Source organism: Trachurus japonicus, chromosome 13 (genome assembly GCF_045865225.1).
Source record: "Trachurus japonicus isolate A0001 chromosome 13, Traja_1.0".
Taxonomy (NCBI): Eukaryota; Metazoa; Chordata; class Actinopteri; order Carangiformes; family Carangidae; genus Trachurus; species Trachurus japonicus.
This window is the reverse complement of record NC_140919.1, coordinates 35,372,838-35,398,545: the sequence shown is the minus strand read 5'-3', so window position 1 is coordinate 35,398,545 and position 25,708 is coordinate 35,372,838. Positions and strand designations below refer to the sequence as shown.

The 25,708-nt window shown below is 40.9% G+C and overlaps 1 protein-coding gene across 7 annotated transcripts in view; it reads left to right on the top strand.

Moving 5' to 3' along the window:
• The first annotated feature begins 425 nt into the window (after positions 1 to 425).
• igsf9ba (immunoglobulin superfamily, member 9Ba) overlaps positions 426 to 25,708 on the top strand; it is a 74,507-nt gene continuing 49,224 nt past the window's right edge. For 3 of the 7 annotated variants that reach the window (XR_015037496.1, XM_085796211.1, XM_085796209.1), the window contains exons 1-2: positions 6,605 to 6,908; positions 23,178 to 23,375. Coding sequence is in view for 4 of the 7 variants with exons in the window: in XM_085796211.1 (XP_085652337.1) it covers positions 6,845 to 6,908; positions 23,178 to 23,375 (262 nt within the window). In the remaining 3 variants the exon portion in view is untranslated. Of the gene's footprint in view, positions 888 to 6,604; positions 6,909 to 23,177; positions 23,376 to 25,708 lie in introns of those variants that run through there. The other 4 variants (XR_015037495.1, XM_085796208.1, XM_085796210.1 and 1 more) reach the window with 3 other exon arrangements.

Sequence of the window (25,708 nt, the reverse complement as noted above, 5' to 3'; positions counted from 1 at the left end):
TCATGCTACAGTGATATTCTATCATGAAAGCAGGCCTTTTAAGTAGAAGGATGCAATGGTCATTTCATTATCTCAAATAAAAGCTAACTACAGTGGTGACTATAGCACAAGAAAAATCTCAATGTCTCAATAACTTGATCAATTTGGTCAAAGTGTTGTCTTGGTCTCATGATGTCAAAATTTGAACATCGAGGAGAGGAGAGGGAGAGAGAAGAGGACTGTATACAAATTGTCATTGAACCAGAACATTTAAATCAGACGGTGCTTGTGATTTTTGTGGTTAATCACCTCGAAAGATTGAACAATTGGACATGTGCATTCAAAAGTTTAGAGAAGGTTAAATGTAAAGGTAAAGCATTTTATGACGCATTCTGAAATCCAAAAGCCAAACATCCCTAACTTTTTGTGAGTAGTGTATAATACAGTATTGTACAAGCATATATGCACATACATGTTTTAAATGCAAGCAATGTTTATATGATGTATGAGATTATATGCAGAGTGACTTACCACTAATACTGTGTGAAAATAATCCAAAAGTAAAGCTTTGGCAGAATCACTCCAGGTGAAGACTTAATGAAAGGACATAAGATTACTTAACAGCCAATTATTACACTTCCTGAGGTGACACAGTGTGCTGACATGTAGGATACTGTTGTAATTCAGTGCACTTCACTCACTTTCCCCCACAGATCCACTGTTTGGGTGGGTTGTTCACAGACTCCGCTGATGACCACTGAACATGACAAGTGATTCTCATCTGAGCAGCAGTGCGGAGAATGAAAGCGACTTTGAGGCCCCGAGTCCTGCTGCCAATGCGATGCATGTGCCATTCACATCTGCTGCTTCAAAGATGGAGAAAGAGAGAGAAAAGACAGTGGATGTCTGTGAGTTTGACTTGTTTCAACTAGTATTACATTATAAGTCCAGTTTCAAACACATTTGCAGATACAGTCACTTCTCTAAAAGGTTCCACTGTCTCTATCAGATCCTTACATGCAGCAGAAAAAGTCTGAAATGATGAATTAAGTGAGGTTAGGGCTCAAGAGAATAATTTACAAGAATATTTTCAAAATGTTATACTGTAATTTTGCTGCCACAACTCAAAGCTCATGCTCTAGTATTGGCAGCTGGAAATATCTTGCTCAGATCAAATAAGACTGAGTTATGAGATGCATTTGAAAAAGAAAACGTACTGTACAGTAGTATTGTGGATGGATGTAGCCGGAGTCATCAGCCTCACTCAGACACATGTACAGAATAAGTCGAGTGGGGCAATTAGAACATTTGGATAGTTCTCAAAACGTGAAACATAAAGCACACAATCATGAGGTGAATTCATCAGGTTTCACCAGGACATTTGAGATCTCCTGATTCCCTGCAACGTGCATCTAAAGCAACTATACTGTGGAGGCTATGATTATGAACCACTTCATGATCTCTTCTGTTCATAAGAAGATACATATTGCATTAGGATACTTCTACTAATGGTCTTTTTTTCTAGTAATTGCTGTTGTATGTCCTCAAAGTCAAAGAGCCAATGCAAATCAGCCGAGTCAGATCCTGTTCTATACAGTTTGTCAGTTTCCTCACATATGAGGAATTTACAACTGCTACATCAACAGTATGTACAGTATAGGTATCTCTTGAAAAATGTGAAAAACAGCTGAAACGGTGAAATTGATCACCAAAATAGTTGTCAAGTAGTCAATGAATCACCTATTCATCTCAGCTCTAATGCCAATACTACTGTGAATACCCTGAGCCACAGCAATTAATCTATAAAATATAATGATTCACTCAAAAGTGTTTTATTGCAAATCCCCCCAAATCTATAATATACAAATCTATAATGAATCTATAGGCAATCTATAATATAATACATATGTTATCATAATAGGATATCAGTTACTAGAAAAATCAGTCAGTGTTATATCACTCAAGGTGTCATCAATAACATTGTAATAATTGATGAACCCACAAATGAATACAGCAATTAAAAAAGCAAGGCTAATCTCTTACGTAAAACACTGCTGACCATGACTGGTCAAAAGCATGAATTCTACTGACAGCGAGTGTGAGACTCTCAGGACACGCAGAGCTTATAAAACACCATAAACAGACATGCAGCAGAACATCTGTTCAGCAGCCGGCGTTTGGTAGAGGCAGGTTAGTCAGCTGCAGGCTGACTGACTGATGCTGGATGGGGCCCTCACTGTACACATCCATATGTCTCTGTCACTAAAGCATGTGAGTCTGGAAGATTTGGGTCCATGCTTAGTCACACCAGTGTATGTGTTTACAGTACATAGGAATAAAGGAACAATGCAGGGATTTGCTGTGGGTGTTTTGAACATTATGGATGAGGAATGACATACGTACTGTGATTTTACTGTTACACTGTCCTGCTTTAGAGGACATAAAATAAAACCTTCGTCACTGCAGAAATAAAAATGCTGCTTGCTCACAGTGCAGACAGACTATGAAGATCCCACACAAATAAATGAGTGTGCTGTACTCAGAGACAAATATCTATCAATGATTCATCCCATTGTTTTTGGCAGAGGACCTGACAGTAGATATATCTGCTCAAAATAAGACTTTGCTATAATCAGTAGTGAGATCTTTGATTCAAGTAAAAGTATAAACGGAAAAGTATAAGAAGAAAAAAAAAATCAAAAATCATGCTTAAGTAAATATATGAGTTACAAAATGTGCTTGAATTTATAAAAGTACAATGGTAGTTGCTCTGCCTGTGACTGATATGATGTACAACTTTATTATGCATCAGGATTTCACTGTTGTAGCTGGTTGAGGTGAAGGTAAGTTAAAGCAGTACTAAAGAACTTTCAGTTTTGGTTGAGTTTCGCGGCGCCTGTGGACCAAAGCGGTAGTGTTTTGCCTGAAGGAAGACTCCATTTCCCATCAACACTAGCGTGAAGCCCTGTAAATATCCTGCATTAAAATTAACAGAAGACATCAAAACTAAGTTTCTGTTTCCAGTGGATCATTTCAAAGTGAAAACACAAACATAATCCATTGCTAAAGTGCCGTTTTGCCTGTTCCCTCCTTGTTGTGACTCACAAAAGTGAAAGTGAAACTTAAGTGAGAGCAGGGTTCCTACCATGCTCCTCAAAGCTGCTTAGTGCCAGTGAAGGAGATACAGACCCCCTCAGACCACGACAGAGGTGTCATTCAACTTGTTGTAAGTCGATGTATCATCACAAAAGTTATGAAAATATTTTATGAAGGTTGAGAAGTTACTTAGTGCTGGTTTAACTCATTTGTGTACGGGTAGTTCTGTCCAGTGGTTAGAGGATAATGATGGGGAAGAAAAGAAAAGAGTTAGTTCAGCTACACAAAACTGTTTACATTTGTTGGTCTTTTCCCTTCGCTTTGGGCTTTTATTGTGAAATTACGCATAATTTCACCTGTGTGGGCTTCGAGGGGTTCACTCAAAGAAAGATATAAAAAAAATGTTTGGGGGGAAATCTCACTTTGCTGAAACTAAGTAAAATGGCAACATACAAAAACTCAGACTTTCACTCAAGGGCACCCCTTGACTTATTCTACATAGTCTCTTTCCATTGCTGCTTTTAATCTGAAAGCAAAGAAAACATTTATAGGAATATCCTTTTTTGATTATTGAGAGGAAGTTCAAACTCAATAAAAGACGAATCTGATGACTCAACTCAACTCAACAAAAGATATGAATGTTTTCTGTGGAAAATAATCCCCAAGTTGTTTTTCTGGGCAGTTAAACTGGTCCCTGGCGCATTTAAAACTTCGAAACATTTCATGTTCCCTCGTTGCTCTTTGCTAACAGCCATCCTGCCTCCCCCTAACAGAGCCGGAAAACTAATAGTTGTGTTGCATAAGAGATTATCTTAACTGCTCTTATCTTTTTCTCTGCTGTGGCTTGTAGGAAATCAAATTCTATCATGGAGGAAAAAAAAGGGAAAACAATCTCTCCTGTGACTTCATGAAGCAGAGGCCATTATGTCAAGTCATTTTTTATTTATACAGCACCAAATCACAACAGAGGTTATCTCGAGGCGCTTCTCAAATCTCTTTATAATGTTGATTACAGAGACACTTAAATTCCCTCCATGAGCCTTATGTTGTGTGTGTGTTTCACTGTGAAAAACCCAACGTGCAGGCATACAGTCTATTGTGGTGTTGTGTAAGCACTTCTGTAACTTTAGGTGAGGGTTGGAGGGAGGTGTGTACTGTAGGTATAACGTGACCTTGTTTTACAGCAGTCACACCATGCTACTGCACACACATCGAGTAGCTGTGGTAGTGAGAATCTGGGAGCCTGATAAGATGCTCCACCTTCAAAATAATAAAAAAATAAAGGCCTGGTAAGAGCTGGTGAACAGCTCCTGCCTGTGGCCCTCTCTGTGGAGAAGAGGTTAAAATGTGAAACCATCTTTTCTCCGGTTTGATCAAAAAGCTGTAGTAAAAAGGAAAACACATGAGTCATAGCTTGAGCATAGGTGTACAGTATAATATGCGTCTTTTGGAGAGTAAAGCTTTAGCTTATCTTAAGCTCCTCGATAGACCTAATGCAGGTTCTCTGGTTTAAATCTAATAGCCAACCCATTTTTATTTTTATTTTTTGGCTTGAAATGTTTTAAAGAGAATCTACCACTTTTGTACATGTTGAACACATCCACGAGTCCTACAACCACAGAGCAACGTTCACTTGTCTGATTTATTCATGTCAGTGCTTGTAGCATCTTTCACAGTAAAGAGAGAGATAAGAGAGAAGTCAGAAGGGTACAACTCTTGAACAGAAATAATATTTATAGAGATATTTTTGCTGATGTTGTTAATCATCAGCCCAGATGAATTCCCCTCTGAACAGGATGCGCGAGACAAATACAAACCACATAAATAGGAAACTTGGACAGACACGTGCAAATCCATGCATACTGTACAGTGCTCAGTAGGGGGGGTCACTGAGTGATTTAATGAGCCTGAGAATGATGTGAATCATATATTATGACCTTTGCAGTCACCAGAGCTCAACCTCACACCTTGTGGAGCGCATGTTAGACAGCGTTCACTACCACCATCATCAAAATGACCACCAAGAGCAAGGATGTGGTTTTGATCCCCCCACTAGACTTCAGAAACTAAGTCTATGCAGTAGGAGCAGTAAAGCTGCTTAAGGTTGTGCCAATGATATGAGCACACATGAATGGTGAATGGTGGTTTTGGTTAAATTCTCAAATGGATGATGTCTATAATTGTCAAAAATAGCCCAAACTGACCCCAGTTGTTGTAAAATAGTGATTTAAAACAGTCAAATGTGCTGTTAAACTATTACTCAGCAGGATTTTAAACAGGACTAAAGCAGTCTGCAGAGAAATATGTCTTTGAGTTTTTTTTTGTCACCTTTTTTTTTTTTTTTAAGATTTTCTCTAATTTCAGACAGCAATATGACAGTCACCAAAAGGGAGGGAGGAGGCAGCCAGACAGGCAGACAGAGACAGACACAAAGACAAAAATGTGACAAATTCTGCTAAAGAAAAAAACCGAGATTGGGGAAATCTGAATATGATCTTCGCCGAATGCCTCATTATGGGATAGATTCCTCTGTGTTTATCTAAAGCAGCAGCAGCAGCAGCAGCCGGTGTGAGAGGTGCTATTTGGGTGAGATCTTAGCTGATGTCGAGCGCAGCCAGAGGCGCACGGGCGTTATGAATCCTCTGTGGCCATGCATGTAGAAAACAGAGGGAGTGGATGTGAGGCAGCCTTATCAGCGGTAACCATGTGTGCGCAGTGGGCAGCGTGTGATGGAGCTGCATCCTTGCGCTCGCGGGGCCGTCGAGGAAAAAAAAAAAAAACACACACTCACTCACTCACACACACATATACAGAGGCAAACGGTAGCTATTGTATCCGTCGCCACACCCATCACATAAAGCCAGACACGTCGAGGAGAGAGCGAGAGAGAGAAAGCGAGAGAGAGGGGGGGAAAAGGAGCGTTTTATGTCGGTGACAGCGACATGACAACAGCCGGGGGCTATGGGTGAGCGACAGATGAGTCACACACATCCACCAGTCTGCCCCCCACCACCACCACCCCCTTCCTCTTCCTTCTCCTCCTCCCCCCTTTTTTCATCGCAGTTACTGTGTGTGAACCTGCAGCATTAAATAGCAGAATGGTGCCAACACCGAGGAATAGTGCGCGCACACATACACACACAGACACACAGACACACACACACACACACACACACACACACACACACACACACACACACACGCGCGCACGCACACACACGCAAAAGGAGGAGAAGCAGCGAGTGTGGGTGAATGGATGGATGGATGATGGGCGGTGATGGTGCACGTGGGGGCCAGTTTAGGAGAGGTATTTAAAGATGTGGACGCGGCTCTCTGTCAATGCGCATGATACTGCGGTTCCACTACTACGGCACGCTCCAACTCACCTTGAATCGGCGCACGGCCGCTCTCCTGTCATTCGGGTGCGGGGCGTACGGAGAACCAATACACGCCCCAAAGCCTCAATCAGCAGCCAATCCAATGACAGAAGAGGCGGACCTGTGGCTGCATTCTCACACTTGGTTTCACTATGCGCTCGTAAAACGGCTCCGTCTACTACAAACGCGGCGGTGCAGGTGCTCTGTCTCTTCGGGAGAGGATGCGGATGGAAGGACGGGGGAGGGAAGGGATGAAGGGAAACGCCACGAGGAAAGAAAATAGGATATGAGAAGAGAGGCTCGTGCTGAGAGACCGTGAGGTGCAAGGTCGAATATGAGAGATTGGTTGAACGGGGCACTTTGCGTGGTAATAGCTGGTCGGCAATAGTACTATGATTTGGTATGTGGCCACTCTGATAGCAAGTGTATTCAGCACCAGAGGAACGGCCGCTCAAGGTGAGTTGAAGTGCAGTATATCTTGTGCCGCACATAGCATATAATTTCTGCTGTCTCCGTGTGCGCGTGCTGCTGCTTTTTTGCAGTTGCATGACATTTTTTGTGTGTGTTGTATGTAAAGAACTGTGGGGCTATTTCATTCTAACAAATGGCTGCATATCTCACATATCACGTGAAAGTTCAGCCCTGGTTAAATCGTATAAGGGTGACTGCAATTGTCTTGAAACGGCCCTGCTCATAACGCTTGATAATATCAGACATGGGATCATTCACATGCCAGTGGTGGAAATACTAGTGACCATCCGTAATTGAGCATGACAAAGAGAGCTTGATTGATATGTCTGAGGGTTAGGCCTGTATTGTAATGTCTGAGAGGCTCATTTTGTGTGATAAAGCAACGAGTAAATTGGAAAATAACGTCCCCCCCCCCCCTTGCTGAGGTGGGGGGAAATGTGTGCATTGTATCATTGCAAGCAGTCCCATTTGAGTTCTCCAGAGAGGGGTGTGACCGTCTCAGCCCTCAAGATGGAAAAGTAACTAAATAATGCATCACGTGTCAGATAAAATGCACTCTTGGATTTGACAGAGCCCATTGCTGCATGCATGGGATTCGTATGCTGAATTCCACATAGCACATGGACTGGGGTCTCAGTGTTGTGTGTGATACACTGAACACGTATAAGCTGCAAGGCTTTGCCTAGTGCTGATCTTAGTGCTTCATAAACTAGTCATTCCAGGAGCTACAAACTGCACAATATCCCTTTTGTTCATATTTTTTTCCCTGAGCACTCTGTATTGACCCATGTACTTACTTAACCTTGCTCTTCCACTTATGTCCAGATGAGGGAGACATGTGCCAAGCTGTCGCCTGGTAACTGATCCCAATGACCCCACATACCCAGTCAAAACTGGTCTGCTCACAGGTCTGGCTCCTCCTGTGATGACAGCCACATCCAAGCTAAGCACATTGTAAAAAAAAAACTTCCTCTGATAATGCAGTGAAACACGTTTGATTTAGGAACAGAGAACCTCTCAGTGCAACCATTGCTTAAAGCACAAATTCTCTATTTTATGAAGGCGTAGATGCGGCTTAATAATATCAGTTCAGAGGTGTTCTCTGGTATCGGCACTGCACTAAAGGTGATTTACTTTCATATTATAGGCTGCGCAAGACAGTCGCAAACCACAACATATTAAAAATGAGAGCTGGTTTACTTCTTCTATTACAGTGTCCCAGAATATTGTGTTTGATCATTGTCTGGTGCGACAAGGAAACCACTGAAATGCATGTCAACACCAACTGTGACTTATTTTTCATCTCTTATTGCCATTGTTAAAGAAAAAAAAGAAAACCGTCCACAGCGTTTTAGGCTTTTTTTGACAATAGGCCTATTTAAAGTCATGATTGCCAAGAGTCAAATATCTTTCTGTTCAGCATCATTTGTTTACAGATTAAAGCACATTAGGAAATAAGTCAAGATAAAATATTAAACCAAAGTTGACATTTTGGACTTAAGTTAGGGGTTTTTTTTGTGACTGTGATAATGCCAGGCAATTAGCAGAGCCGTCATGAAGTCTATTATCCCATTCAGTGACTAGTGCTTCATGTAGTCATTTGTAGTTTTTTCACTTTGGGTTTATAGTGGGTTTAAAAAGCAAAATAAGACGTGTTAATTTCTGAGCATATGAGTAGTATGCTAATCGGTGGATTTTGACCAGGCCAGGACATAGTCCTCCTGTTCCCAGGTTTTGCGCTAAGCTAAGCTACATGATCTGGCAGGTGGCTCCATGTTCATATACTGTGCAAGGATGCGTAGTATTGATTCTTCCATTTAACTCTCTCTGTGAAAGTGAATAAGCAGGTTACACAAAATGTCGAACTATTCCTTTAAGAAACGGTAATTGAATAAGCTGCCACTCTACTGTGGTACAAAGCTACAGATCACATACCATCCCATTGCAAAGCAAAGGCTAATGATATGCATGTTAGCTGCTGCAGCAGCTGCCCTCTCCATCGAGAGCCAATCTGACCCCATCCTGTTAGATTGGATACAATACTAACAAAATGGTGGTTCATGCCTGACTCCAACTGAACAATTAGACAAAAAATGCTTTAGAGAAAGTTTGATTGGTTTTCTGTGGTCAGATGTGGAGTAACAATCCTGATAATATGACTGAATCCACTTTGCTAGTTTTCTTCCATTAATACATGAGAGATCCAGGTCAGATTTCCAGGTAGCCTACCAGGTATTTATACATAAATAAAAACAGATGGTCGAAAACGGACATGCTCCAAAACAAACAAAAGAAAAGTAGGATTAGGGCAGCTCAGCTGAGCCGAGACTTGGATCCTTTCTCATGGGTGGTATTTTGGCATATTTGCACTTTGCTTAGTTTTAGGCATAAACAAAAGACCACCAAAGTCTAGAAAATATCAACCTAAAAATCTTTTATTTACTGTGGAAAATAACATCAAAATAGCACAAACTTCCTGAAATAGTTCATGCAAAATTACAGTGTTGCAGTATCTGCACATATCAACAACTTTATAGTGTGGAGCTAATACAAATACATTATGAAGTTAAGTATAGCGATATTCAGTTCGTTGCACCATTGGGTTTTTATAATGGACTGCTCCATTAAATTTTACAGATGTAATTTAAATTCAATGAAAATGAGACTGCACACTAAGTCCAACAATGAGAAATTTGTTGTTCTAACTAAATCTTAATTGACTTTATTGTGATCAAGGCCACAGAATAAAACAACTGTTCTAGTACAGAGAAAGTTGTGAATACAAATAACATTTGTATCAACAGAAATATCACACGCAGGAAATTACTTATAATCAGGATAGTAACTTTAATGAGCTGCTTACACTGAAACTTGCACTGGTCCAAATGTTGCATGTTTTCACATTCGCTGTCTTTCAGTGCTATGTTGGCCATGAAGGTGGCATCATCTGCAGACACTGTTTAAAAATGTGAGGGACACGGCCATCGACATACATGGAAATGACACTGTGAAAGAACATATGATCTGATAACAATCCTGTAAGTAGCTGATTAAGTCGTTAAAAAATATTTTTTTGATAATACTGTAAACAAGAAAGGGAAAAATTTTTTTTAGATATTGTAAGATGTGATTTGCTTGCTTTAACTAACTGCAATATTGACTGAGGAGATGCCAATCAAACACATAGCCCAATGTATTTTGATGATATCAGCCACTGTGCAATATTTGAACAAATTAGGTGAAGGAAAAAAAAAACTGGTAGTAAGAAATGTTTACCACATGTATAGTGTTTTATAACCAGTTTAGCACACCAGTCAGTGATTCATACAGAATTGCACAGGTATGAGCAATCAGTCACAATAAGTGGACAGTCAAAGAAGTTTTCTTGTGCCAAGTGCCCATTGGGGAGACAGCATATGGTCAGGGAGACTCGAGGTTAGTTCAACAAAGTCAGCGGTGACTTGGCAACCAATCAAGGTGAGGCAAAAGGGACGCTGATGGCAATATATAAGTAATTAAATGTCATTGGCTAGTGTTGGAGAGTGGTATATTTGAAGGACTATTTTCAGTATGAGTCATTGATGGCAGACTGGTTCTCCTCTCAGGTCCTGTGTTGGGACTTGGTGTGTGTGTGACTTGGTGTCTGGCTTTTGGCCAGATGGTATTCATCTGTAATTCCCTTCTTGTGAGCCGGCTCCTTGATGTTTCACAGGGTCCAGAGCTCCCTCGTGAACCGTGCCTTGACACACTTGTTCTTGTCACTGGGTTTCCTCCGACGGCATGTTTCTTCAAAGACGGAGATAGAAGCAGACAGAATTGTGAAGGTGTCAAGACTGTCACTCACGTATCTGAGGCCTCCCATTAGTGCTGAAGCGGCATCTGAAAACCCTCCCACTGTCTCTGTGGGTCCAGTTTCAGATAGATTGGGCTGTCTTTGGTTTTTGTCCTGATGTTGAGAGTGTCTGGGACATTGCATGAGGCTGCTTCCCATGAGATGCTTGAGAAAATGTTTTGACAGCAGTGTTTTAATTTGTCTGACATCTAAAGTGTTTTCAAAAGTTTTAATGACACGAGTAGGGGACATGAGTGCCCTTTCTTTCCACATTCACTTCCCTGCAATTTAAGGATATTTTTCCATGTCAACTCAAAACTGAATACAAATTTCAGTTGTTGTTTTTTTTGGCTCTTGGTAAAGAACAAGCAAAAGTCAATTATGGTGACGTTTCTACTAATTCTAATCTAATCTAATCTAATCTAATTGTATTTTCTGCAGTGGCCTGTTGACTATGTCCTGAGTGGCTATTTTGCATTGTATTTTCTTTCTTCTTCTGAGTATTGTTGTTGTGCAATCAAAAACGGAGAAGCTACTCCTCTCCAGCTCACAAACACAAACATAGTGTACTTGTGAACATATTTTATTTTTGATGGACTTGACTGATTGTACATTGACTGCACGTGTGTGTGTGTCTTCTGAAAGTGAGATGTTTTAATCAGACAGCGCTATGCAGCAAACCAACACTGAAGTTCTTGTAAATGCTGCACACTGCCAAGTACCTTATCTTTCTGTGCTGAAATTCCTTTTGTGTGTTGCCGTAGTGACAAATCCGTAGTGTATGATGCACAACATACTGCATTTTCAGTTCTTACCAATGGTGTTATGTTAAGTAGTAATGGAGCACTCACTACTGTGTCACTGCTGACTAAGCTTGACCCACAGAAACAGCAGTACCACGTCATCCTTCTCATTCATTCACTGATTACTATTATGACCTTTTAGAGTGGAGGTGCAGTAAGACTCAGAGCCTTTGCTTAAGTAAATGTACCAATAATACACATTTACAAGTAAAGGTCCTGCATAAAGACCCACATGTATTAGCAGCAAGTTGTGAAGCATCAAGCATAAAACAACTCATAATACACAAAGACCCACTGCATAGTATACTAGATTAGAGCTTTTACTTTGTAAAAGCCACCAGTAAATATAGCTGTTAAAAAATGTCCATTGAAGTTCTGCAGAACCTGATGTGACGTCTACAGATGCCTGTTTGCAAAGTATGAGATCCTCTCATCCCCCTTTTTTTTTTTTTTTTTTTTTTTTACTATTTTTGGTTGACAAATGGCTGAAATGGATAATCAATCATCGTAATAATAGCTGTGTATTACTGCCCATTGCCTTCTCTCCCAATGCAAAAAGGCAGGAACAATTCCCATCACATAAAAAGGAGATGTTAACCCCAAATCTTTAGTTCACTTGATCTGCAAGAACCAAGACCAGGATCACTGAAACTCAATCGCACAATTCAACCTTCACACTGTTATCCTTGTCGTTAATGCTCTTCATTTGTAGCAGTGTTGTGTACTCGCTGCCCTCACCTACCCAGTATTTTAAAACTATGTCAGCTGAACATATTTCCTAGATGGCTGCTTCATCTTGCTGTACTGGAATGATCTCCCCCCTGATTCTTGGTCCAGCCAGTTTTCTAACAGACTCACAGTACAATACAACTTCATCTCTCTTATTCATATTTTTTTCTGTGCCGTACTTTCTCGCTCACAGTCATGAGTAAAGCTTCGTAATGAGCTTAGAAAAGGGCCTGTGCTCAAGCTGTGGATGGCAGACTCTCAGCACTGGGCATGTGCCAGCTCTTTCTGGTGATGCCCCATCCCCCCCCGCCTCCCCCTCATATCTCTCTGCCCCCACCCCCCTCCATCAGTTCAGTCTAGTCCCAGCCGAGTCTCCCTGCAAACGAACCCTGCAGCATTCTGGGAAAGCCAGTTCCCCAGTTCATGTGGTTGTGGTTGGAAGGACTAACTCTCAGCTACTGAAAATGAATGTAGTGTTATTTATGATAATAGAAAAACAGTGTGTTATGTGTTGATATTACACTTACTGTAGGCTCAGTTTATTTATCTGTGCACCAAAGACGCACAGTCCATCAGTCTTATCATACAGCTGAACAATAAATATTTATAGACCTGTGATTAATCAGGCAGCCAACTGATAAATTAACTTAATGATTTAAGAGAAAAACCAATAGCCAGTGGGTCCAGCTTATGTAGTGCAGTTTGCTGAGGTCATGCTTACGTTTACAATTATGAAAGTTTCTCTTGAAGTTTAGTGTCTGACATTAGGATCTTATCTCATTTGGGCTTGTAAAAAAACAACAACAAAAAAAACATTGTGGTGACAAAAAGTTTGTCTACATACTGTATGTCATATTCATCAAAGTTTCTTGAAAAGTCCTTCTTCTGCTAGGTATCAATTGATTGACATGTATGTGTCACACTGGATGAATTGCAAACTTGGCTTTTAGCTACTTACTTAGCACCCCACTCTCTGTGACATTTTATATATGAACCTTTTTGTGTGTTGTTCAATGTGTTGTTATTGTAGGGTTAGGGGTCAGTTACTAGACAAAGAACCCGCCATGAAATCACACAAGACCAGGCCGCAGTGATTCAAGCTGATGTGTTCATCAACAAACAATAATAATTGCACCAAGATAATTGCAACTTTCAGTCTGATACAGCAAGTTTTGAATTATGCCATGTTCTACCGACACTCAACATCACTTTTCTTTATACATAAAGCTGTAAGAATGTGCTCATGATTATGTTGTTTCTGGAGTGGAGTATCTGGTTGAGAAATGTCTTCCAGTCAGTGTCCATAAAATTAGACAGAGTGTGTAGTGGTTTTTGAATATAAAGAGAAGTCGCTGGCCCCTCTTTAATCCAGGGTTTGGAGTTGGAGATAAGGATATGGACACTTGTATGCACTGAACAGATAAAATCGAGGCACTTCATTAAAGAAGGCAGAGTGGATCTTCTTCAAGAGGGTGGCCATGTCTTCGAAATGATAGTGAGCTAGAAGTACTTTTCATGGTTCTATGAGGAGGAGGTGGATGAAGGTCTAGAGGCTGATAGAGGTTTAACAGGTTTTTAAGAAAAGGCTCCTACCATCATTCATCCTGGAGCAGGACTGGACTCTGTCCCAGAAAACACCTCCCACCCTGTTAAGGGTGTCCTGATGAAGCAGTTTAGTCAACTCTTTGAAAGAGCTATCGGGCCAGTGTTTCCTGCACATGCAGCTCCCACCGCAATATTAAACTCCTATTTATTCTCACTTTGGACTAATAACCATCCTTCACTGTTTTCCTCCTCTGTCTTTGAGAGAATGCAGATGCTGAACCCAACGTCCCAACTGTTGGTTTGTTCTGATGTCTGTCTGCACTCATCAGCCTTTACAAGTATAATCTATCAAACTGGGTTGTTGGCTGCCACCTGCTTGTGGTCCAGGCATCATATTTCATGCTCAGTTTCAAATTACCCTTGTAGTCCTGAAGAAGCAGACCTGCAAAATATATTTGATGCAAAAACTGGGCTTTTAGAGGCAGATAAATAGGAGTAGTGAGAACAGAGTTTGTACAGTGTAATATTTATTTAGGCTACATTACAACAAGTTATGACACAACATCTTATTTTGATGCAGGTAGAAACAACTCATATGTTTGCAGTACTTTGACTCAGGTGTTTTGTTCACATATGAAACATTTCAATTTGCCAGTTACTTGAAGAAAAAATCTTTGGGAGATTTTTGACATTAATCATGTACAATTGGTTAAAGGGACATTTTGGCAAATTGGCCCATTACCATAATTCCTATAGTCTTAGGAGTAGGTTTGTTACCTTTAATTGTCGGCGCAAGCTATTTTTAGAATGGCTGAGCAGAGCCGCGAGCTGCTCAGAGCTACACACACAGAGAAGCGTGCATGCATGACAGCATTGCACGGTAAAAGCGAAACTCATGTACGGTCTGACCCCGTTCGCTACACCCCCCACCCACCCCCTGGTCAGACGATCCGACCACCCGCCACAGTCTCCTTGCAAACCTGTGGGAAACACTGCTATCAGATAATAACGGAATGTTACGAGACAGAGTCGTTTTCGAGGTAAATTCGTGCTGTGCAAAACCGCTGATGCGCGTTCCAGTCGAGGGCAGTTTTTCGGCAAGCAGTCTCTGCCCCTTTTCCGTGGTTGCAACTCTTTGCAGACTCTGATCGCCCACGCGATTAGTGCTCGAAGAGCGGTACGCACAGAGGAGGGAGAGAGAGAGACAGAAACGGCGGCTTGACTGACACATCAAGATCCAATCATCGAGAATGTTGCGTTAAAGATGATTGGATGGTGTTTTTCCAGGCTTGTTCGTTCCACAGGTGACTGACTTTTTCAATTTTTGTGGAAAAGTATTTAAATTACTTGGTTGCAATCGGGGTGTGGAGAGGATTTCAAGCAGTTCAGTAAAAAATGCCACAGAATAAAATAAAAAACCCTACCTTTAATATTGCAGCTTTCTTTTCTTTTGCTCTTGTAACCTTCCGGTGTACCAGACACATGACACAACAAAACAAAACAAATAGAAAAACTATAAAACAGAGTTATAGTTTCTATTTGTTCAAGTTCAAGTTTATTTTACATACTAAAAATATGTATCTTTGTATTATTTACATTTTTTTAAATTTTTTTTTAAATTTTATTTTTAGAAAGTAATTTTATTCATATATATGTGAGATTGCAACTAAAACTTATTTTCATTGTCGATCAAACAAGTCATGTAGTAAATGAAACGTCCAGAAGTGGTGAAAATTAAGATTTCCTACAAAACTTTCCTACCAAACAAGTATCTGGCATTTTTGCTTGAAAAGTTACTAAAATGGATTGTTGAGTTTTAAGCAAATTGATGAATCATTGCAGTGTTTATTTATGTTCATTTACCATGGAAGAAATCTTTTTATATTCTGTCAAAAAACTAAGAACATTTTCATGATGCTTGAATATGAAACAACACTAATTGTGCTTTTAAATCTCATGGTATATACTAATGCAAATGCTGACTGATAAGATATTCATAATCAGTACTATCTTCATCTCTCCTCAAAGCACCACTACACTTGCTATGAACTTGCTCCACCTTCAATCAAGAACACATTTCCTACAGCTAAAAGGAACTTTACAATCCTGAATCAGTCATGTCTTTCTTCTATTTTCAGGGAAACACATATGCATCTTCACAAGAAGCACTTACTTGTAGAGATAACTGTTGAATCCACACCAAGCACACTTATGTCACTCTGCGCTGCAGCTCAAGTGTGTATGTGGGAGACTCACAGAAAGAGGAAGTGAGCATGAGAGAGGGCGGGAGTGAATGGGAATTATATGGAAGTGGATACGTTGATGGGAAGATATGTGGAGCCGATTGTTGGCCTGTGGATGTCTGAGCAGTTGACATGTAAAGCAGGAAAGGCTGTTGCTTTGACTTTTTTTCACTCACACTGTTACATTATGATTTATTGATGCTGAATAAACACAGGCTCATAAGCAGCTGTAATTAGGCAAGCCACATGAAAGCTCTAATAAGCGCTATCAGCCTCTTTGTGTAATTACTTTAAAACACCTTGGCTAAAGCATTTATAACTCTTGTAAAAAAAAAAAAAAAATAGAAGAAAGAAAAAAAAATATGCTGTGAGCGACTCTAAAAATGAGTGAATCATGGCTGGACTGAGGAATTTCTATGACTTACAGCTCCTGCCAAAGATGCCCTGTAATGTGCACCTCTGGTAGTGCAGTTCCTAGCAATGTTGGTCCGCCCTTTGTGCCTTTGGCAAGCCAAGCCCATTTCACACCTCCCTCTCGTTCTCTCCGCCTCTCTCTCTCTCTCTGTCCTCACTGTGTGTTCGAGCAGGTGTCAGCACATCCATTGTATCCCTGACTGAGCATTGCTTGTCTGGGAGGAGAACTTTGCCATTAAAGAGAGCTAAATAATGAAGAGACCAAATCCATCTTGTATTGTCCCTGTACAAAAGTAAAGGCAGCAGACACTGAGGTTGTCTGAATGCCACCTTCTGGAAAGTAGCTCCTGCTCTGCAGACTAGTAGAATGTAAAATGGATGTACTTTGGGTTTCTTTACTGTAGATGGCAAATTTAACAACAAAGATAAGGCTGTTTGCTGACCTTGTGAAAAGCATCTGCTGTACTCTACTGTCTGAGAACTCACCTGCTAACTTACCAGCCTAGGAGGGTAAGGTGAGAAAACCTCATTCATAATTCCACTAAGATTTGTAGCAAACAACTAAAAATGCAGCATCAGAGTCTGTTGCATGGCAAGTTTCCTGTGTCTAGACGAGGACATTAGTTTCTCATGTCGTTGTTCTTTCAGTATTTATGATTTTTAGCAGCCTTTAAGTTGTCCAAGCTCTAAATATCGTTGCTTGACAGAGGAGGTGAGTTCATGTTTAGTAAGCAGGTGAAAGACCCACGGTGTTGTTTTCTTTCTTTGTTTTTTTCTCCGCTTTTAAATGTAAATGTTGTTTGACTTGCTTACATCAGCTACTGTAACAGAGACTAGTTTGAATGTGACATTATGACTTTGTTTGTCTATGGAAACAGACTTGGTGAATAAATCATGACGTACATGAAGCGTGTGATATAAACGACCACTCAGGCATCAACTCATACTCAACTGGACTATGTGAGTGGAGTTGTGACTCATATCTTTTCTGTAAGAAGACAAAAAACATCACCTCGTCTCATGCCTATTTGCTGCAGGTGTTTTTCACCAGTCACATGCGCATTCTTGTATCTGTATCAGTGAGTGTGAAATCTGATAACTCAATTGTTTGGTTGCATTAGTCACAGATCGACTTAAAACTGATTAGTACTGATGATTGGTATTGGCTGTTGATCAGCAGATCTCACTTCTAGATGATTGGTTGGTATCAGTGGCAAAAAACAAAGCAGTCCCACAGTACAAAAACATGCAGTCAGGGTGAAGTTGGGTGAAGTGGTGACTTTAAATTGCCCATAGTCGTGAATGGTTGTTTGCCTCTATATGTGAGACCTTGTGATAGCCACAATTGGCTCCATAGAGAAAGGATGGATGTTTTTGATAGGGTGATTGCGCTGAGATGAGAGGGTACAAAATATAAAGCCTATGATTTGATGCATATACGTAACCTCCTATAGAGCCAGATAGACTTGAACGAGCAGACACACTAAATTAGCCAACACACCACTACATACTCCAGGGAGCTGATTGGCTCCAGACGTGCCTATGTGCTCTCTTATGAAACCGAGGAGGCTGCTGTGCTTGAATCCAGACGAACTACAAGCCTTTCCAACATTAGTCATGTATAATGTGTAGGAGAAATGTTATCACTCTTGTTTCTCATCGCTGGTGATAATACAGAGAAGGCAAATCCAGGAAGGCAGTAAATTGCAGCTAAAAAAGCTAAACAGGTTTCTCCACAGAGGTAGAGTGAGTCATGTATATATTGTAGGGAGAAGAATAACTAGGTAAATGTCATATCCTGAATGTAACCAACACCAGATTAAAGACTCAAAAACAAGATACCAGTGTGTGTGTGTGTGTGTGTGTGTGTGTGTGTGTGTGTGTAAATATACACACTGTCTAAATTAGACTAAATAGTTTATTCATTGCACAGTGTTTGTACTGTTGTATACTTACATTTTACAGACCTGGTTTAACACTGATATACAGATATGTACACACACAGAGACACACACACAGGCCATTCTCTGTGACCTTCAGCACATGCAGGCTGGCATTCAATTACCGCCCTGTCAGTGGCCCATCCAGCCCAGTGGCTGCACGTCCTTGAGACTCTCACTCCAGCCTCCGTCCAGTCTATATTCCATTACATCCTCCACATCGCAAGCTCTGTCCAGCATAAAGTGGCGCTCATATCCGCATCACTGAGAAACACACACGCACAGACACACATAGACATACACACACACAACTCTTGATGCATCCTTTACCAAATTTCCAACTGCAGTGAGCAATGGTTTTCCTCGCTTAAATCCAAGCATGAGGTAAATATTAGATTTTAGTTTTAGTGGGTGAAATATTGCGTTGATGTAAAAAAAAAAAGAAGGTTTAGAAAACCCAAGCACAGCTCTAAATCTAAAATCGTATCTCATTGAACTCCCTCAGTTTTCATATTTTCCCTCAATATTGTTCAGTGTGTTATTGGACCTCATTACTGTCAAAACATTTCACCAGCACCGCGCTGCCTGATTATTGCCAAAAAATTGCCTTGAGAGTCTATTTACTGTACAAATCTGTGATCATTACAGGAAGCACAGTGTAGTAAAAGTGCCATTATCAGCCACCGCCACTTGAAAAACGCTCTAAGTTGAAATCTCTTGCAGATTTAACCCCGACAGCCCCTGCAGTTCTGCTGCAGTGACTGAATGCCGATCTGGACAGCTGTCGATTGACCTCAAACAGATGTCTCTTATTTGTTTATGATGTTTGTTACATCACATTGTGTGTGTCAGTAAACATTTGCCTCCAGCTGCTTTACTCACTTGTGGATATTTTTGTTCAAACATGCGCTTTGCTCATGTGTTTTATTCATCTAATAAGGCACTGAATACACATAGACTACTGTAATTATTGGCTGAATAAGCCATTAGGAAACAAAATTGTCACTAGATGCAACAATTAGTCAATTAAACAATTATTTGATCAACAAAAAAATAATTTGCAACTATTTGACAATCAATTAATTGGTTAAATCATGAGACATGATGAATCACAATATGCTTAATGGAATAGATTACAAAAAGGTTCTTCTGCTTTAACTTCAGAGATTGTATAGACCCAGTAATTAATGATTAATCAAGAGACTAATAAGCAGGTTAATCGATAATGAAAATAATCACAGGTTGCAGCCCTGGCTCTGACTCTGACTAACTTGCTGTGACACTGCCTGTTTAACCTATGGCCAACAATGAGGAATTATCCCCCTTGTATTTTGCTTTTGTACATGAGCTGCCTGCTATATAGATGATTTATTTGACAGGTGACTGAATTGTTACCCTTCAGGAATTCATGATCATAGCAGTAAATCCACTATATGCCAAGGATAGATACATAAAACATATTGGTCTCCTGGATTTATTAGCTGCCTGATTTATGCAGATCTTACTCAACAGATTTCTGCCTCTGTGTATTTGGGGGGTTCACTCTTCACTTTCCAACTTCACTTGAATTTATGTTTTACAGTGTGAAAGCAATCATGAGTTCCTATCATCTCTTAACTACGCCTTTATATCTACAGCACTGTCTCTTTGGAAGATCTTAAGCGTGGACCATTGCATCACATTTACGTCTTGTTGAGAACATAAATACTTAGCCCCGAATAAGCCATAAACCCTACATTTCCATTAAGGAAATGAAAAAGGCTTCAGTGGGGACCAAGCTTGTGCTGATTGTCCCTTCATGAGGATCTCATTAAAATATTGAAAAATTGTTAGCCCTCCAATATATCATCTCAAGTCTTTAAAGTCTCTTCTCCGTCTAAGACGTGCTCTGCTAGCCGCTAGGACCCAAAAATATTGTCAGTGAGAAACCTGAGCTGCTTAACTTCTGCAACCTGAACTGTCTGCAGAGAAAACAATGGATTTCAGCAGCAGGCACTGTTGTGCCACAGGGTTTAGGTCTGTACTTCATGTCAAGTGACTCTACTTACTCAAACCAAACAATGTGTCCAGTGTGTTTCATTATGGATGCAGGGCCTGCCTACTGGTTTCCTCTGAAAGCCATAGAGCACGAGAGCAGCACCCATACAGTAAGTTAACACAAGAGACAAGTATCAACCATAATTTGGTATCCAACAACCACGGTCCTGAAAATGTCCAACTATGGTTGTCTCAGTTCATATTGAGGACTTATTTTTGCATACTGAGAGACGGTTGAAAATTGAAAAGAGTAGTTTGACATTTCGGGGAATTGTCCATATTCACTTTTTTTGTGAAGAGTTGGATGAGAAAATTGACACCACTCTCATGTCTGTGCAGTAAATATGAAGCCACATCCAGCACACATTAAGACAGTAAAGACGGGAGATGCTTAGCTGAAGTTCACAAAATCTTACACTGTTGATTGTTTGGAATAAACAATCGAGATTTAATATGTTCCCTGAGCTGTAGTGGTGTTGGCAGGTGGAATTTGTTACCTTTGCACAGATCATGAAAAGCTGTTTACCCTTGTCTCCAGTGCTAAGCTAAGCTAACTAGCTGCTGTCTCTAGTGTCATATTTAACCCACATCAGAGTATCAATCCTTTCACCTAACTCTCAGTAAGAAAGACATTAAGAATATTTTCCAAAACATGGAGCAATTCCTTTAAGACACCCCATGGTGCCAGAAACACAGAGGATTAAGGGATCAAATGTTCTTAGTTTTTTCTTGAAAACGTGCAGGAAAGTAACAAGTACATTTGGTGTTAGATGACTCAGTCAGCACAATACCTAGGTGTGGTGTTGGACGGGGTTATTATAATCGTTTTTAAAGGTGTTATAAATGAGGCTTCAATGAAGCAAGCTCAGGTGTGAATTTCAGGCTTTTGGCAAGCCTGAGAATGGATTAGTTTAGCAGATTTCTGATTTTGTTGTACTTATAACTGGATGGGACAGGTTTCCTTAGAAACGTATTAAAAGGTCATGATTCATACAGTTTGCAGGGCAGTGTCATGCCCTGCATGAAGCTCTGAGCAGCAATCAAGTCCCCTCTGGATCAGTCTCAGCAGTCTTTATGCATTTTGACGTGGCAAACTGTGCTTGATCAAACACACACTCCCCCTCAGTTTTATTTCAATGAAAAATGCTGCTTTATTACTGGGATGATTTAGATGGTCCAAATTAGTAGATGTACTGTAGTTGATCTACAATATATGTGGCTTGCAGCTGTCAATATATCCCCTATGAGCACATTTTTCACTTGTAACATTTACAGTGGCTTAGTTGGAAGTTAATTTGGTTTTATGTTGGTTTTCAGACTTGTGCAGCTTGATGTATTTCAGTGCTGGTCTATTGCAGACCTGCAGGGCTGTTAAATGCTCATGTGGGGTTCACTGAGTCATGCACAAGTTTCATTGGTTTTGTGTTGCTAATTAGAGCTCAGGGTAGCAAAGCATGGCTGCTTTTACCTTCTTACTAGAGAGGCACAATAGTAAAGCAGATTCCAGTACTCAGGTCCGTAACTGGCCGACCACATCGCCACTTCAAGTATAATTTGATTAAATCTGCTCCATTTCAGTCCAAAATCTGTGCTGGTTGAAATGAATAAAGTAGATTAACTCTATCTCAGGATAATGTAGATTAAAGTGGTAAACATAATCACAACTGTAAGTGATTGAGCATATGGCCTTCAGGGGTGAAGTTAAAGCTTCATTTTTCAGGCAGAATAACAGGTTGGAAAAAGGTTAGGTTAGGTGAGGTTATAATTTCTCTCTGCATACTGGAAGCGCTCTCACTTGTACGAACTTTCTATGTCACACAGCAAGGATGGTAGTCGACCATGAGGCAAAGAAACGCCATCACTGACAGTACCATCAGTGCTGCGCGAGCCCATAATACCTTCAAGTCCTGGTGTATTTGTTCTTCCTGTAAAAAATTAGCCCTGATAATGCAAATGTTACTGCTAATGAAAGCGGTACGTTATTCAGCTGGTGTTTCTCTGGTGTGAAACGTCAGCATGTCTCTTGATCCCTGAAGCGATTTTCCCCCGTGGGCGAGGGCGGGTAGTCATGCTTGCTCTGACGGTGGAGATACAGCCGGTTCAATGAAAGTGGGGGTGGCAGCTGGAGAAAATCCATTCCCAGAGTGAGCGTTCTGCTGAGGCAGGTATGCCGACCTTTCAGTCATCTGATAGGTCAACGCTCGGCAGCGTGCCTGGACATTCATGGCTAAACGCCAGGCCTGGTGGTGCTCATAGTAAAGCTCATCTGAGCAGCAGCCAGCTATGATCAATGGAACCCCTTGGCAGCTCATTTATAGTACAGTATGGCTCAGCCACAAACCACTCACCAACAGATGCAGGTGACAGATGACAATGGAGGCATGAGGGAAGCTGATGAAAGAGAATGGGTTTACCTGTGAGCGCAGTGACCATTCAGAATCCACACAGTGATCTTGTTGTAGGCCACGAGCGCCCAGCGCATCTTAAGCAAAATGTAGTGCAGCAGTTTAGTCGATCACCTTTAATTGCCACCCAGTCATTGTTTGTAAATCAGTCTTGAATGCAATGTGATTTTGCTGCTTTGTCTGGAGGAATCCTGTGCAAAAGGCTTTTCCTGCGCTGTCGCTTTCTCTCTCGTCGAACTCCTGCCTCATTGAGATGATGATTCAAATTCCTTGCTTTTACTGAGAGCTGCATCTCCCTCTTCTCAGGTGCCCACGGTGTGAGAGAGGAGCCCCGGTTTGTGACAGCGCGCGCTGGAGAGAGCGTGATCCTGGGGTGTGACGTGTCCCCTCCCCTGGACGGCCAGCAGCCCCCCTATGTGGTGGAGTGGTTCAAGTTTGGAGTGCCTATTCCCTTCTTCATCAACTTCCGCTTCTACCCTCCTCATGTGGACCCAGAGTACACTGGTAAGAATGATGTAGCGTAGTGTGTGTGTGTGTGCATGTGTTTTGGGATGAATCAGGATCAGGGTCTTTGTAATTGCCAATACAGTAAATACACTCTGCAACACATCCAAAGTTGACAACATAATTTCACAGTACATACTGATAAACAGTGGCCACAGGATATAAAAGAGGACTGCAATATATATAATCCACAAACACACTACATGTCTCACTCTACACTCATAGATTAAATGGTAGACAGTTGACACCCTACACCTATCTGCATTGTAAATATGAAACTACAGCCATCAGCTGGTTAGCTCAGCTGGAAACAATTAGCTTCACTGTTTTTAAAGGTAAAAACTACTTCAAAACTGACTTATTCAATTTGGAAAGCGCTAGGCTAACTGTTTCCTGCTGTTCCCAGTCTTAATGCTAAGCTAAGCTAACCTGGTGTTGCCAGCAGGTTCATCATAGTCATAACAGTGGCCTTGACTTTCTCATCTAACTTAAAGTAAAAAGTGAAAATAAGCACATTTCCCCAGATGTCTTATTAGTTTTAAACAACGGCAAACATAACAGGGTGAATACTTTTGTGTTGGTGAAGTCGTTTCACCGTGTTTCAGTATAAAAATCACTGACCAGTCAGATTGCATAAAGAGAGATGCACATAGTGGCAGTGTGACCATGGCAAAATTACCCTCATCAAGCTGATAAATATAAAAATGATATATTACTTCAAACCACAAGTACAACTGTCTTAGCTTAATAGGTCCTGCATAAGTCTTGCATTATGCAAACAATTCTGTGATAATACAGTGTACTGTACTGGTTTCCCTACACCACTGCAGACCTAATTATGAGCTTCTGGCTGAAAGCAGAGCTGTCTCTGACAACCAGTTAAATATACTGCAGTGCAAATGTGCTCTGTACATGTACCTCCCAATCCTGTTTCAATGAAAAGATTGACCTGAAATTTCAGCGAGATCCAGAGTGTTTTCCTCAGAATGGTGCCTCATCTGTTTGGGCTTTAAATATAAGGCGTGGTTCAGCACATCGAGACCTTCAGTGTGAGTTCTCAGAGTCAGACTTGGCTGTGCTGGATCTTCAGCTGCACTTCCTTCTGCTCTAACATGGCGTTCGGGGCTGTGCAGGAACAACTAAGGCTTATAAGTGCATAGAGGGAAATAACTGAGTCTCAGCAATTTATGACTGCATTGTACGTACATGCGTTCCTGCACACTCCAGTGATGATGCAGCAGAGAGCACATATAGTGTAGAGTCAATACAGTATATTAAAAAAAGGCCCATGTGCTTCACACATAGGACAGGTTGAAAGAAAAGTAATCCAATTATAATGAAACATAACTCATAGTTTAGCAACCTGAGAGCAGAGGAAGCATGCTGTAAACATTATGCACAATTGCCAGAGACATGTTTCTGTTATTTAGCCTGCTCTGGACACAATAGTTGAGACACTTGTCAAAATGAGCATATAGTGTCCTGTATTTGACCATAAAATCTAAACAAAGGACTCCAGAGATCAGGTCAGTTCTTTGTGTTGAGCAACTTCTTTCACCTTTAATCCATTGATAAAAAAAGTATTGAGTGCGGCAGCTTAAAAATTTGGACAACACTATTATATGAGAAAGCACTACATGTGTGTTTTTCTTCACGTTTGCCACTGCATCACTTCAACCTTAACATCTCTTGGCTTAGACAATATGTCTGCCTTCACTCAGACTCCTCACAGCAGGAAATTTGCCCCTCTGATGTTGCTTCAGAGTCTGTGACAAGATGGCGAGCTGTCAGAATGAGGTCAGAATTATTCCTTCCTGCTCCCACCTCTCTACTGAGTGCAAAACCCTGCCTGACCCCGAAATACGCTTTGAAGTAAAGGCAAAATGCTGGAGGATTCATCCTCCTAGTGTGCGTGTCCTTAACATCGACATAACAGACTTTTTTGTGTTTTTTCTAATTTGAAGGAGTGGAGTGAAAGCAAGTGTGAAAAATATTGAATTCACAGAAGTTCCTCCCTCTCTGCCTTTTCACGCAAGGTCATCACTGAAAACAAGCCTAATGCCTGTGACAGTCTGGGGAACCCTCCTTTTTGTTTTGCAGCGGCTACTGTAGATACTGCAGCTGCTGGAGCCTTTCACTGTTTACTTTAACCTCCTGACTAACAGCAGGGTATGAGCGAACAGCACTTTTCAAACAGCATTACACTCCACTGTGCTCACTGGGGCACTGGTAGTAGGCCTCTGCCATGTGCCATCAGGTCCACTGCTGAGGAATTACCAGTGAACAGATGCAACGCAAACATGGCCAGCGTATTCTGGGGATTGAATGTGCAT